General features: G+C 37.8%; 2 protein-coding genes and 1 pseudogene across 8 annotated transcripts in view; 1 reads left to right on the top strand and 2 right to left on the bottom strand.

Moving 5' to 3' along the window:
* The window catches only part of MFN1 (mitofusin 1), a 32,618-nt gene extending 30,657 nt beyond the window's left edge, over positions 1 to 1,961 (top strand). For all 3 annotated transcript variants that reach the window (XM_059391495.1, XM_059391497.1, XM_059391496.1), the window contains one exon: positions 943 to 1,961. In XM_059391495.1, the coding sequence (XP_059247478.1) occupies positions 943 to 1,024 (82 nt within the window). In that variant the 3' untranslated portion in view covers positions 1,025 to 1,961. The remainder of the gene's footprint in view (positions 1 to 942) is intronic.
* Positions 1,962 to 3,999: 2,038 nt separating this feature from the next.
* Positions 4,000 to 14,389, bottom strand: part of GNB4 (G protein subunit beta 4) — a 55,486-nt gene continuing 45,096 nt past the window's right edge. For all 5 annotated transcript variants that reach the window (XM_059391498.1, XM_059391502.1, XM_059391499.1 and 2 more), the window contains exons 9-10: positions 10,057 to 10,273; positions 4,000 to 8,152 (exon numbers count right to left, since the gene is read on the bottom strand). In XM_059391498.1, the coding sequence (XP_059247481.1) occupies positions 8,046 to 8,152; positions 10,057 to 10,273 (324 nt within the window). In that variant the 3' untranslated portion in view covers positions 4,000 to 8,045. The remainder of the gene's footprint in view (positions 8,153 to 10,056; positions 10,274 to 14,389) is intronic.
* LOC132012606 (U4 spliceosomal RNA) lies at positions 13,688 to 13,770 on the bottom strand (annotated as a pseudogene).

The following is a 14,389-nucleotide window of genomic DNA, read 5'->3' as shown; positions in this document are numbered from 1 at the left end:
ATCTCAAATACAGCCTTTCAAATTTAGTAAGATTACATTTAATAGGTTTTGTGTGTGTGTTTGACTTAGGTAAGTTTTTTTAGTAGTGTTTCATCTTGTTTAGAGTAAAATGTAAATGATATTATTGGCACTTACTGTAGCTTTTTTATTTTGGCCAGACTGACTTATGTATGAATAATTATGATCTGCTCATCCTTTTTCTAACAGGAAAGTATAAAATAACAAATACCATAATATTTAGAATCTCCATTGTTGCTACATTAGGATTAGTAATTCAGATAAAACTTACCTCAGGCTTCAGCAGAAGCCTGAAGCAGCACGCAGTGGAGTCTATAGTACATGACCTTGACAGTATGCACCCAGCAACAGTACAAGACCAAGAGAAAAGAGAAACTCATTCAAGTATGTGCATGCCCTGGCATAGTATGAGAATGGGAGACACAATCTGTGTTCCTCTGTCAGTGTTCCTATTTTCCTCTTTTTAGGATACTTAGCTATATCAGGTATAATCCTAGTATTAAAAAAAAAAAAAAAACCAAACTTTTGGTATACCATGGTCTTTTGACATCTGACAGCTACTTTATGTATACATAAAACCAGTTATTCTATACTTTATGCTTAACTTAAAGGGACTTCAAAGACTTTGGATATAACTCCCATGTAAGGTAATAGGATTCTTTTGTCTCTTATGCTTTTCTTAAGTTTTTGGTTTTTATCTCAGTGTACCTTTTTCAAGTTCTGGACATTGGATTCTGTGTTTACAGCAAAGTAATAGCATATATACATACTCTTAAAAGGTTGGTAATAATTTAATCTGCATTCAGATAAATGTAGCAACACCTGACTAGTGGTTTTCTTCTTAAGATTGGATGGAATGCACTTTTTTTTCTCACTGGACTTTATGATAATTAGATTGGTTTTTTATTCATTTTTCTAAATTAGAAATAAAGCCGTTCAACTTGAAAATGAACTGGAGAATTTTACTAAGCAGTTTCTACATTCAAGCAATGAAGAAGAATCTTAACAGTAGAGATTGCTTTGGTGATCATCATAGGAGAAAATGGAACTTGGAAGATTGGGACAGTTGTTTATGAAATGACTTTAAATATGAATTATACTAACTGTACCTAAATAGCAAATCCTTGTGTAGATTCTGGTAATTATCTATCTCAGGGTGTTTGCATTTCTGAAGAGTGTTGTGATGTATTTTTAATTTTAATTTTGGGTAAAGAAAGGCTAAATTGTGCTAAAAATGATGAATTAGTTAAAAGCAACAGAACCAACTATGTGACCCCTGAGGGGTGGGGCCTTGTTCTTAATTAGGGCTCTCTTTGTTTTTGATTCTGAAAAACTCTGCTTCCTGGCATCCAGGAGTTAGAGAATGCTCCTTTCATCTTTTCTCAAAACTAATTTTTGATGCCCACCTTAATGGGAGTAGTCATTTGTTTTTGTTGTTTTATAAACTGTATTGCTCTATCGAGGAGGAGTGTGGAATGTTCTTGAGTGTATTGTTGATGCAAGTTACAATCACTTTTGCCATCCTGGCAGGTATGTAAACCACTAATACACAGTTTTTACTCCCTCTTTTTTCTCATTAAAACTGATGTAAAATAGTATAAAGGTTTGTTATTATAAAGTCTCTTTAAAAACTATCTGGGTCTGAATAAATAGTTGCCTGATCTGTTTCTAAAGAAGTATTTTCTGCTTCAGCTATGATTATGGCCAAGAAAACCTTTCTATCTCAGTTTTAGGAATAAAGTTTGAAGTGATAAAAATAGCCCAAGATATGGGAGCTCTGAATTTTCAGTGGTTACGGTCATGTACAAATGCTATTCTTCAGAAGGTTTTTGCTGGGAATACTGCTGGATTGTCCCCCCAGGTGGCTTTTACTTTTATTTAATTGTATGAATTTGCCAGGGCACTGTTGATATTCTAACTTAATGAAATGTTCATGAGTTCGAGTGCTGTGTCTCTTTCTGTGTAAAAACTAATAGAAACAAATACGGAAACATACAAAATGGCATTCTGGGGGTTTGCTATGCAAAACGTAGTCTTGAGGATCACCAAAGCACCAGCATCTAGACGCTTGTTAGATGCATCATGACAGTGCATTTGGCCGGGGATGGTTTCTGCTATTCCACAGAGGGATAACATGTTAGGCTCTTTTATCTTTGGTATTTCCTTTCTTGTGCCTTTAAGGCTCCTGGATGCTACTCAAGTCTTTTTGGTGCAGCATTATGTTCCAGGATATTTTAAGGAGAAAATAACATTACTTAGGTCACAGAAGCCTTTCAAAAATGTATTTTTATGCAGATCAGATACTAGGATGCAGTATTAAAATCTAAGTACTACTTTATAGCATTTGTTGTTGTTTTATAACCAAATAATAGCACATGCTACCAACAAATGTAGCAACTGCCACATGAAAAACTGATGTCTAAAACTACTACTAACTTAGGTTACAAGTTCAAGACCTTAATCTTTATATGAAAGTACTTGAACTTTTTGAAAGAGCATAGTGGTTTGGTATCACCTCCTTAGTAAAAGTACAGTGGCTGTCAGAGTCTGGTCCCTGGATTAAGTATATTATCACTTGTGTGAACTTTTGAGAAGAGCGTATTGCAGGGTCTCCTCCATACCTACTGAATCCAGTAGTGTTTGGGAACCAGCAGTCTGTTTTCACGTGCCCTCCAGGTGATCCTCATGCATGCTTAAGTTGGAACTACCAGAATAGTGGTTCTGGTATAGTGAAGCTACAGTTAAGTTCTCCATCCCCAGTTAGACTGTAGTTCCACCTGATCAAGTGTGAAAATGCATGAATGTTGGAAATGGAACACTGAAGTAATGAAACCCAACCTTTATGCCTAGAGATATGTGCCCCTCTAAGGCCATGAATTATACAGGAAGTATGTCAATTCACAGCTGTAGTTCAAAGTTGTTGCACATACTTGGTTTACTCTGTATGTTTGCAGGATTATTTATAACTTTGTATAGCCTTAAACTTTATATAGAACTACATTTTTATAAGTATGCAAGGTGAAAATAAAACTTGTTTGCCTGATAGTTGATAAATGTAGCATTTATGCTGGCAGTGAGTTTTAATCTTTATGTAGTAGACTGGCCCATGCACCCTGCCAAGAAAAGAGACTCCCTCATTTCATTCTCCTGGCCAAGAAAAAGTTCCTCCAATTCATTCTTGAAGGACAAAGAAATGAAAGCAGTAACTTTTCAGCCTTTTAACAGTAGGTAGCATTCACAGTGGTGAGGAGGTGGTTAAGGAAAGGAAAAAGGGCCGAGCATGAAATACCAGGCTTGGAGTTTACTTCTAAGGCTTAATTTTTAGTGTGATTAAGATATTATTTATTCATGGGGTGCCTGAGTGGCTCAGTGGGTTAATGCCTCTGCCTTCAGCTCAGGTCATGATCCCGAGGTTCTGGGATCGAGCCCCGCATCAGGCTCTCTGCTCCTGCTCCTCAGGCAGCCTGCTTCCTCCTCTTTCTCTGCCTACCTCTCTGTCTACTTGTGATCTCTGTCTGTCAAATAAATAAAAAATCTTAAAAAAAAAAAACAAAGATATTATTTATTCATTTCAGAGAGTGAGAGACCGTACAAGAGGGGGGTGGTGGCACAGAGAAAGCAGCAGGCTCTTCACAGAGCAGGGAGCCTGCTGGAGCGGGGCTCAATCCCAGAACCTTGGGATCATGCCCTGAGCTGAAGGCAGACACTTAACTGACTGAGCTACCCAGGCACCTATTTTTAGTGTGATTTATTTTTTTTTAAAGATTTTATTTATTTACTTGACAGGCAGAGATCACAAATGGGGGAGAGGCAGGCAGAGAGAGAGGAGGAAGCAGGCTCCCTGCTGAGCAGAGAGCCAGATGTGGTGCTTGATCCCAGGACCCTGGGATCGTGACCTGAGCCAAAGGCAGAGGCTTTAACCCCCTGAGCCACCCAGGCACCCCTTTAGTGTGATTCTAAAAATTAAAACATTACATGAAATCTGGTTAAAAGCACTTTATTGATTACAATATCAGTTCACAGCAACATTTCACAGAGCTACTGTACAAATAATGAATCATTGTGCAAGAAAGATCCAAGAATACTATTAAGTCATGGTACAAGTCCATAGTTTGGTTTAAAGCTTTTCTAAGAGCTTTAATCTACTACGTTCACCTTGCCCATAGTCATGTTACTGACATTCAAAGTCAATTGGCTACAAGTTTGTAGAAACCACTGTAGGTGAAGGAAAACAATTTAATCAGCTTTAAAAACCACTTCTGTTTGGATGCCTTTGGATAAGAATACGTGAATCCAAGTGTTCAGATGCTTTCAAAACAAATAGAATAGAGCACCATTGTGTAAAAAACAAAAAGGCTTGAAATATCTACCAAGTATCACTGAAGTTCAATTAAAAAATAAATACTACATGATGTAAGATTTTGTTGGGAACACTTAACACCAGTTGAAACACAAAGCCAGCTTTTTCATGATGCTGCATTTTAACTATTTTATAGGATTTTATAGGATCAGTAATTGGATTTAAGAAAAAAGAGGAAATTTTATCAACATGCAAACAAATCCGCTAAATACAAGGTGTACCATCAATCTGTGACTAAAACTTCTAAAAGATACACTGCTAGCTTAGACATTCAACTATGAACCATTTTAATGAGTACCTATTTTAAGATATACCACAGAATTTAAGGCAACTCAAAATGAGCAGGAGGAAAAACTAGTAAATATGAAACATAATTCACCCAAACAGTCTAATTTAAAGTACTAATTTTTTTTTCATTGTGCTACTCTTTCTCACAAGAAAGATGGTCTAACCTTGTAGGTGCTTTAAAAAATTCTAACAGGAGATAAGACAGTTTAAAATTTTGCTTTCCACAATGGCTAAAGGGAAATTTGAAGCTGAACACAGTACTTGATTTAAAAGCAGAAATTTTTAAGCCTGACTTAAACCCTCAAGACTCTCGAGAGAATACTGTGAAAATGATAGGCCCATTTCTAAGATTGATTAATCAGTTTCCTAACTTTAAACATCAACAGATTTTAGCCACAGGCATTCACCTGCCTTGTAATTTAAAATGTGAACATTCAACAGTAACACCAAAGCATAAATTTCCCTGAATGTTGTCACTTTTAGAAAGGTTAAAATTATTAAATCTAAGACTTCAATAGTGTTGGAGAAGGTTAGTTATAATACTGGCACAGTATATTTTAGCAATAAAAATTTCACTGTCACCTGGAGAAGGCAAGATCCATTTCTCTTAACAGGTTAACTTTAAGACTGCCGAACATGTTCCAGAAGCACCTATATCTGTATGTCTAGGATACTAGTTCACTATCATGCAGTAGCAGTTCAGCTGAGTCTACATTAAAAGGAGAATGGCCTATTAGACTCTTAAAATTGAAGTATTAAACCCAAGCTTTTGCATCTGTGAAGATGAACTCTGTGTGGTGTGCATGGAACCAACGGATCAAGCTAGAAAAATCTGAGGGAAGGATGAGACCTTGGATATTCAGTCTAAACCTCTAGTACAGGTGCCAAAACTGAGGACTGTCTGTCCATCAAAGTAGAGAGGTCTTTGCTACCAGCTTTTGGGATTATGTGCTGAACCACATGGCAATCATCACTCTTTTTAAAAAAGAGTATGTTCTCTTAAATTATTCTTGCTAGATCTGGGGGTGGGGGACACTTTCTGAGATGATTAATCTATAAATAAACATGCTGAGGTGTATTATGTTAAAATGTTTCTTATAAGGTAAAAGAAAACAGGCACCAAATAAATGCAACAATCTTGATGCAAATTCTTAAATACTGTATTACTCTTACCGGTTAGAAATCTTGTGCACAACACTTGAGACTATCAGCTGAACTCAAACTGCAGTAAATAAATATACCTAGCAATTGGAACCTGTATTACTGGAGAGCAAAGATTTAGCTAGTGTGGTAATAAAGTCACCATTTGGTCTATGTATAAATAGCACAATAGTGATTGGGTCTTAGTTGCCTAGTACACATTTAATTATGGGAACTACTTTTAAGCTTATCTACAAAGATTTCAACTGTTTCTATCAACATGCTTAAGACCATGGAACTTATAGTCTGGTGCCCCTCTGGCAAAAGTATCTTGTTGCTAGAGAAACTTTCAAGGTAGAGGAGATGCTTTTGCACATGGCAGAAGGGCTTTCTTACAGGAATTTGGAATGAACTGCTGAACTACATGGCAAACCCTCACCTTTTTGGGAAATGAATACGTTCCTTTAAAATATTCTTGCCTTACCTTAAAGAGCTATTCTTTATGAAATGACAGTCCACAAACATTAATTCCAAAAAAAGTTCATAGAAATCTTACGTGTTTATAAATATACATTCATGCCTGCCATCTAAAATAGTCTGTTTTGTGTCCTATATCTTACTCTTCCTTTATCCATTTTCTTTTTACCATCATCAGCTGATCTTAAAACTGGTAACAGACTTCATTATGGTTGATGCACTTACTAGCATATTCACAATATAAAAATGAAAATTCACAAGTAAAATTTGGGAAGCGTTTAGATTAGGGTTACATGTGATCAAAAGTTGAAACCTAAGTTGAAACAGACATGGTTTACTAAATTACAAAAGTAATGCACTTCTGTATTAAGAATAATCCATGACTTCATCAATCAAGGCTAATAATCTTGTATTATCAATCATTTGGCTTTAGTTATAGGGGGAAAGTATCTTTGTTTAAATTGAGGGGGGCATTCTAGTAATAGACACATTATATCATTGACAAGTAGGAATTGCTTAGGAAAATACTAAGCAATGTTCCTCTGACTCCTTTAAGGACTTCTGGAATTTTTCTTTTGGCTTTAAAGTGAAGTCACATGGATCTAAGTATTCCTTTTGGCGAAATCACTTAGAAACCATTTTTTTGTGCCAAGAGAAAAATCACAGAAGAGCGAAAAGTCTGAATGTTTCCTTTTTCAAATTTAAGTCACGATAATAGGAAATCTGAATTGATATAAACTGAACACAAACTCATAAAGCCACCTTGCTACACAACTGTAACTGATCAAGTCTAGTGAAGGTTAGATTTTAACACGTCTTTCAACAACGTAATGCCATCGCATTGTATTTCCCATCTACATGTCTATCAATGGAGAATACTGGACAAAATTCTTCAGATGCAAGGACAACCCAAATGTTAATCTGAAATAATGAGGGTAACCTACAAACTCTGTTTCAGAATATGAAATCACTAGGAAAGCCCTGCTCTTTAGAGAGCTACTCAAAGCGTCATTAGATCATAACCAGATTTTTTAAATGTTTAGAATTTGTTTTTTATGCAATCACTGCTAACTATGTAAGAATGTCTTATGTATGTCTAAAATTTCAGAATGATACCTTCCTTGATTCCCTGGCCTTCAGGGAAGGCCAGGGACTGAAAGTGAGCACTTACTTAAATTCACAGGATGGCAGAAGGATACACCAGAAACTAACGATATTCAACAGGGACTGCCCTCAGAGATATCTAGGCCTGCTAGCATTCTTAAACATTAAGCAACAAGGAGCTAAAAGGTCAGAAATCAAGGAGACTTTCTTCAAACGTAAGTACACATACATATGGGATCACTTCCATCTCTTACAATGCCTACTTCCTCCATTACAAAACTCAAAAATGTGATGTTTCTTATGTATAGAAAGTTAAAAATTTAAGTCTTAAAAAACACAATCAAACATAATAAACCGCTCTAATGTGAACATTCTGTCCTACACAAAATAAAGAATTTCGAGTACAAGCAAAAATTCATCAAGGTTCAATTAGCTTAATTCCTCAAATTAATGCACTTGTCCTTTCAATCTCAGCAAGCACCCTTGCCTTCTCCCCCCCTTGTTTTGTTTTGTAGTTTACTGAAATCTTTTTGTATATAACAACTCAGTAGAAAAATCTTCACCTGCAAATATAAGGTAGAATTTTCTTCTCACAGCGATAGGCTGTAGCACTGATTTCTCCAGATAGCAACGGAGAACAGCAAACATGTATGCACTATTAATTCCAGATTCTAAGAAAACTGTCCCAAGAGCCTGTTGCCACAGCCATGCCATCATCTGTTACACCTAAACAGCTGACACGGTTATCATGACCAGCAAGAACACCTGAAAAGCAGAAGTTTAGTAAAAAGTTAACAAGAGCCAACTTTCAGAATTAAACAATTATGTGCATACAAGATTTAGAAGGGTATTTTTAAAAATTTTTTTCAAAACACCGTATTTCATTTTCAAATCTTTTCTTTATCCTTTATTTTCCAAGGCGTACTGTGCATGTTTAAGTGTATGTTCACCGGTTTCTGAAACAATTATCAACAAACAATTGTGAGGACGAAAGAGCTGGAAAGAAACGGTATGCATGGTATGGGAAATCAGAGAACAGAACACTTAAAACTCATTAGAATATCAACAAGACAGAAAGAGTCTAGAATACCTATATATTCACTATATCCACATCTTGAGTAACTACTGCCAAAAGCAGTCTCAGGAATGACTTTGCCTTTAGCTTCAAGAAGTATTCGTTTGCAAGAAATCTGTTCACGAGGTTTTATTTCATCCCCATCCCTATTTCAGCAATACACCGGGATAACGTAGACCGTCAGGACTGAAGTGGACATCTGCCTTTTAAAAATTTTTCTGGCTACCTGGCTGTCAGAGGAGGCTCCTTGCTCCAAATGGGGAGCCTGGGTGTGAGGGGTAAGCTAGGTAACTTCAAGGAAAATGAGAATCATGAAGATCTACAATCAAACTTGGACTATATCAAATTCAAGAATTACTTTTTTTTAAATAAACTCTGAGTCTGCAGTATCTATAACGAAGCAAAATCATGTTCAATCATGTTCACCCAACCGCAGGAACATAACCTCATCTAACTCTTAAGACCCTGTAGTCCCTCCGGCATAGCAATGTTTGGCAACAGGCAAATGTACAATCATGGGTTGAAGTAACAGAAAATGAGCACTGTGACTAAATACTCCAAGTCACATTGGAAAGGAAAATGAGATAGCAATTCACAAGTCGCCATTCAATTTTTACCGTTAGAGTATCCAGTTGGGCCAACGAAACCAAAAATTATGGGAAACAAACACATTCTGATCTGTTATGGATACTAACTGATTCAATCCAGGCAAAACGCCTAATACCTCTTTAAACAAAAGTCCTAATTGTGTAAACACTGACTGATGTTCTAAATAAAATCCACTCTATGTGGGAAACATTAGAAGACAGGAAGGATGCAGCTGTAGCAGGAGGAGAAATGTTAAAGCTGAGCCCTCAACAGAGAATGCCGAGTTTAAAAAAAAAAAAAAAAAAGTCAATGATTCATTCAAATCGTTGTTTTAAAACTTCAAGTCTCTGTTGAGTGTTCAGCTTTAACATCTCTCCTGCTGCTCCTAAAAAAACCATGTGGGAGTGCACACACACACACAAACTGAGTGCTAGCAGGAGAGCAGGAAAGGCGTGTTATTTAAAGATACGGAAGTACATACTTAGGAGCTACCTTTGGGAACAGGAAATAGCAGCTGGGGCCAGAGGGCTGCTGCTTTGGTAACAAGCCATGTACCTGTTTGATTCCTTATGCATAATACTGATTGTAAGAAATACTTAAAATCACTCTGTGTAAGGTGTTATTCATGAGTCTACAGTGGGACTGTAAGGCCACAGGGGAGAAGTCCGAGCATGGGGCTAAGGGGAGAGTGGGCCTGTGTCCTGTCCCAGCCAAGATCCACTCCAGAAGGAAGAGGGTTCATAGCAGTTACAGTGCCTCCTGTCAGGTTAGAAGAAACTGCAATCTAGCGAAGTCCACACTGAATCAGATTCACTGTTCATCTTCAGAGCAAAACTTACCAAACAAGATATTCTAGAACCAGATGTTACTACTCTTTACGAATGAGAGCTGTCAGGGTGCCATTCCCCATGGCTCCATAGCATCCGGGAGGCCGGGAGAACCACCCGACAGGAACCTGTCGCTGTTTCCTGACAAAATCCAAACCGACTGAAACTTCTTTACCAACCTGCACGATCTCCTTTTAGCGTGTCCCACACGTTACAGTTGAAGTCATCGTAACCAGCTAACAGGAGGCGCCCGCTTTTTGAGAAGGCTACGGAAGTGATCCCACAGATGATATTGTCGTGAGAATACAGCAATAGCTCCTGGTCTGCACGGAGGTCAAAGAGCCGGCACGTGGCATCATCAGAGCCAGTGGCAAAGGCATATCCGTTTGGGAAAAACTAGAAAGCAAAGGAACAGACATTTATTCCCCAGAAGTATACCAAATCCACATGAGGCAGAGTGATGAGACCTAAATTTGAACTCCAACTTGGCTTCTTCCGGGTAAGAAATGTCGGGCCCTGAAAATTCTTAACACTTGCAGCCCTCAGTTTCAGCGTGCTGGTTAGGACTGAATGAACTAACATTCAAGGTCCGTGGTTCAGCACAGCAAATACTGGCTCTGTTCCTCCATGCAGCTTATTAGAAGATTTAAAGCAGATGGCACTGTTTATAGAATTTATATACGCAGTCTTAAACATTCCAAAGTCCCATCATGAAAATAAACAGGAAAGATTTTACAAAAGAGAACATAAATCAGCCTAGTTAGGCTAGGTATAAACTTCAGGTAGTAGTAAACTATGCATTATTAGTTTGTGAATCCCCTTTCCTCAGAACCTAGCAGAACACTGATTTTTTTTTTTTAATAAAACAAAGACTTTTCAGGTATCTGTTGGTCATCTGTGTATCTGTATTATTTTTGTGAACTGATTTTTCACGACCTTTGCTTATTTTTTACTATGCTGTTAGTACTTGCTGATTTGTAGGAATAAGATGAATGCAAATTTTATTTTTACACATTTTATAGTTCTTTATACCTTCTTTTAAAAATATAAAATTTCATTTTTATGTAACCAAATTTACCTTTCCATTTGAGATTTCTTCCATTGATTTATGAATACAGTCCTTTCTCAGGCTTATTAGCTGATGTTCAATTGTATCTTTTTCTAATTTTTTAAAGTAATTTCATTTTTCACATCTTAATTTTTATCTATCCAGGATTTATTTGATATACCAGCATTCAGCATAAGGATCTAACTTAATTTTCTTAATAGTCAAGTAACTGTCCCAACTCTTTAAATAATCATTTTACTGATTTTGTTGTTACATCTTTAATTCACTGAACTCTTGTGTACACACAAAAATGTTAGTTTTGTCTCTCTTTTCTTGCACCTGTACCACATTTTTTAAGAGATCCTAGGGGTGCCTGGATGGCTCAGTGGGTTAAAGCCTCTGCCTTTGACTCAGGTCATGATCCCAGAGTCCTGGGATCGATTCCCACATCGGGCTCTCTGCTCAGCAGGGAGCCTGCTTCTCCGTCTCTCTCCACCTGCCTCTCTGCCTACTTGTGATCTCTGTCTGTCAAATAAATAAACAAAATCTTTAAATAAGTAAATAAAATAAAAAATCCTAAGTTGACAGTAAATTTTTCTATCTGGCATGGCAAAATATTCATGGTACTCTGATTCAAATCAATCTGTTTTCTCCACCCCGCCCCGTACTTCAATTTCACAGACATCTGATCAAGTTTCTTTTCTTCATATTCCTCTGACTCATCTCAAAAAAAAGATCCACTTGGGGGTTTTTTGAAGGAGACGGAGAGAATCCCAGCAGACTCTCCTGGACACAGGGCTCCATCTCATGACCCTGATATCACAACCTGAGCTGAAAACAAGAGTCAGACACTTGACAGACCAGCCACCCAGCCACCCCTCCACTTGGGTTTTGATTCAAAATTTGTATTAAGCCTAAAAATTAGGTTAAGGGATGAATGATTAGCTTGTAACATGTAGTCTTTTCATTCAAGAAGATGGTACTTTTTCAAAGATTTTATTTTTTTAATTCAGAAAAAGAGAACATAAGAGTTGGTAGGGGGAAAGAGGGAGAGAGTCCTCCAGACCCAGCACGGAGCCCCAGGTGCGGCTCCAACTCACGACCCAAGCTGAAATCAAGAGCTGATCCTTAACTAAGCCACGCAGGGACCCCACAATTATTAAGTAATCTCTATACCCAAAATACAGGGCTTAGATTTACAAGCCCAAGATCAAAAGTCACATGCTCCACTGACTGAGCCAGCCAGGTATCCAGGGAATATGGAATTACAACAAAGAAAAAAAAGTTCCAAAAAAATTTTATGATTATAAAGATTCTACACATTTCTCATTAAATGTGTGCCTCTTTCCTAACTTCTGTTGCTATTCCCAATAGGATTTTCTTCCTTTCCATTTTCTTCCTGGTTATTATTGGTGTATGTAAGAAAATTACTGATTTTAAAATGGTTTCTGTCACCCAGAAAACACACTGAAATTTGGGATATCTAGAGAGCCAGACTGTATCACCTGCAAATAATGATATTTGTTTTACTTTCTAATTCAGCTTTTATTTCCATTTTGGGTCCAACTATACCAGCTGGACGTTTCAGATCCATTTAAATAATGGTGATGGTATTATCATCTTGTTACTTAATACAAGTAACAAGCCTCCAGTGTTTTCACTGTTAAGAAGTCCCCCCACACTCAGGATGATGGTGGAAGAAGGCAGTGATAACAAGGTAACAGATTCTCAGAAATCCAAGTACTTCTTTTTTTTTTTTTTAAGATTTTATTTATTTACTTGAGAGAGAGACAGTGAGAGAGAGCATGAATGAGAAGAAGGTCAGAGAGAGAAGCAGACTCCCCATGGAGCTGGGAGTCCGATGCGGGACTCGATCCCGGGACTCCAGGATCATGACCTGAGCCGAAGGCAGTCGTCCAACCAACTGAGCCACCCAGGCGTCCCAGAAATGCAAGTACTTCTTATTTTAGTGCTTTTAGTTTCAATCTGGTCCCAGTGGAGATGGTTTTTTTTTTTTTTTAAAGATTTTATTTATTCACTTGACAGAGAGAGATCACAAGTAGGCAGAGAGGCAGGCAGAGAGAGAGAGAGAGAGGAGGAAACAGGCTCCCTGCTGAGCAGAGAGCCCGATGCGGGACTCGATCCCAGGACCCCGAGATCATGACCCGAGCCGAAGGCAGCGGCTTAACCCACTGAGACCTTTCTGAAACCTTTTTTCAAACCTTTTCAAGTTCCCAAAAGGCATAAGGAACCCCTAGCCATAATTTCCTCTATCTACCCAGGATCCAAATTATTAGTCCTCCCAGGCTACAGAGTAGTTTAGAAAGAAGGTCCTTAAGCAAGTGAAAGGCTTCACCAAACCCTTACCGCCTTCTTAGAGGCTAATGATTTTGACCACTTTCTTCCATCCTAACAGCCAGGAAGATACTCTCCATTGTTCCTTTGCAGGAAGTCCAACAATGCCATTTACATATATTTATCAGCATGTATGGGGTTAAACCTGTTCTCTACCATGGACCAAAACAGAAGCTATAGTACAGTAAAGGACACCTAGCACGGAACACCCAATCAGATCACCCCTTTCAGCTCAGTGTATGGGGCACAGCATGCCAGTCTATGTTCGAGACACAGGATGACCAGACATCTGTTTTATATAGGATTGTCCCCATTTATGCTCTTCTCCCAGGCAAAACTGGTAACAGCATTCTCTCACACTCAAAATCTCACATTTCCTAGGCTGGACGAGAGAAGCTCACGTGACCAATATGATGAACTAGTTTTCAATTAGCAATAATCACGCCTCGGATAAACCTCATTGGCTACAATACTGCCACTGCGCAAAGCTATGATGAACTAGTTTTAACTGGGAGCTTAGGATGGCCCTCAGAACTACAGGAAATACTTAAATATATTTGAAATCTGCCAGATACATTTAAAGAAAAGTCTGTGTGATGTTGGCTGTTCATTTAGTTGGGTTTCTTTGGGTTTGCAATGTAACCTTTACTATTCTTAATTTTATGTATCTGCAATATTTACCCTTCTTAAGTTTACCAGAGATTTAGGGAGTCAAGTCTTCTGAGTATTTGAAATTTTAAATTTTCTAACAGTTTTCTATTATAAAATTTTGTTTTTCTATTATAAATTTTTCTAAGTTATTTGTTCATTCAACAAATATTAAGTACCTATTGTATCATGTACAGTTCTAAATGCTGGTCTGGAGATCTATGGAAGTCAACAAACTGACAAAACCCTTTGTCTCCATAGAGTTTATATTCTTGTGAAGCACACCATAAACATGAAAAGCAAATAAAAAATTAGCATGTTAGATAATGATAAATACCGGGGCGGGGGGCAGAAAAAGGGCAAAGCTTATGGGTAAAAGCTTAGGGTGTCCAGGGAAGGCTTTACTGAGAAGCTGTATTTACTAAAGAGCACCCCCTCCACCACCAGCAGGCGGGAGGTGA

The sequence above is a fragment of the Mustela nigripes genome, chromosome 2 (genome assembly GCF_022355385.1).
Source record: "Mustela nigripes isolate SB6536 chromosome 2, MUSNIG.SB6536, whole genome shotgun sequence".
In the NCBI taxonomy this organism is placed as follows: Eukaryota; Metazoa; Chordata; class Mammalia; order Carnivora; family Mustelidae; genus Mustela; species Mustela nigripes.
The sequence above is the reverse complement of the archived record's forward strand: the minus strand, read 5'-3'. Positions and strand labels throughout refer to the sequence as shown.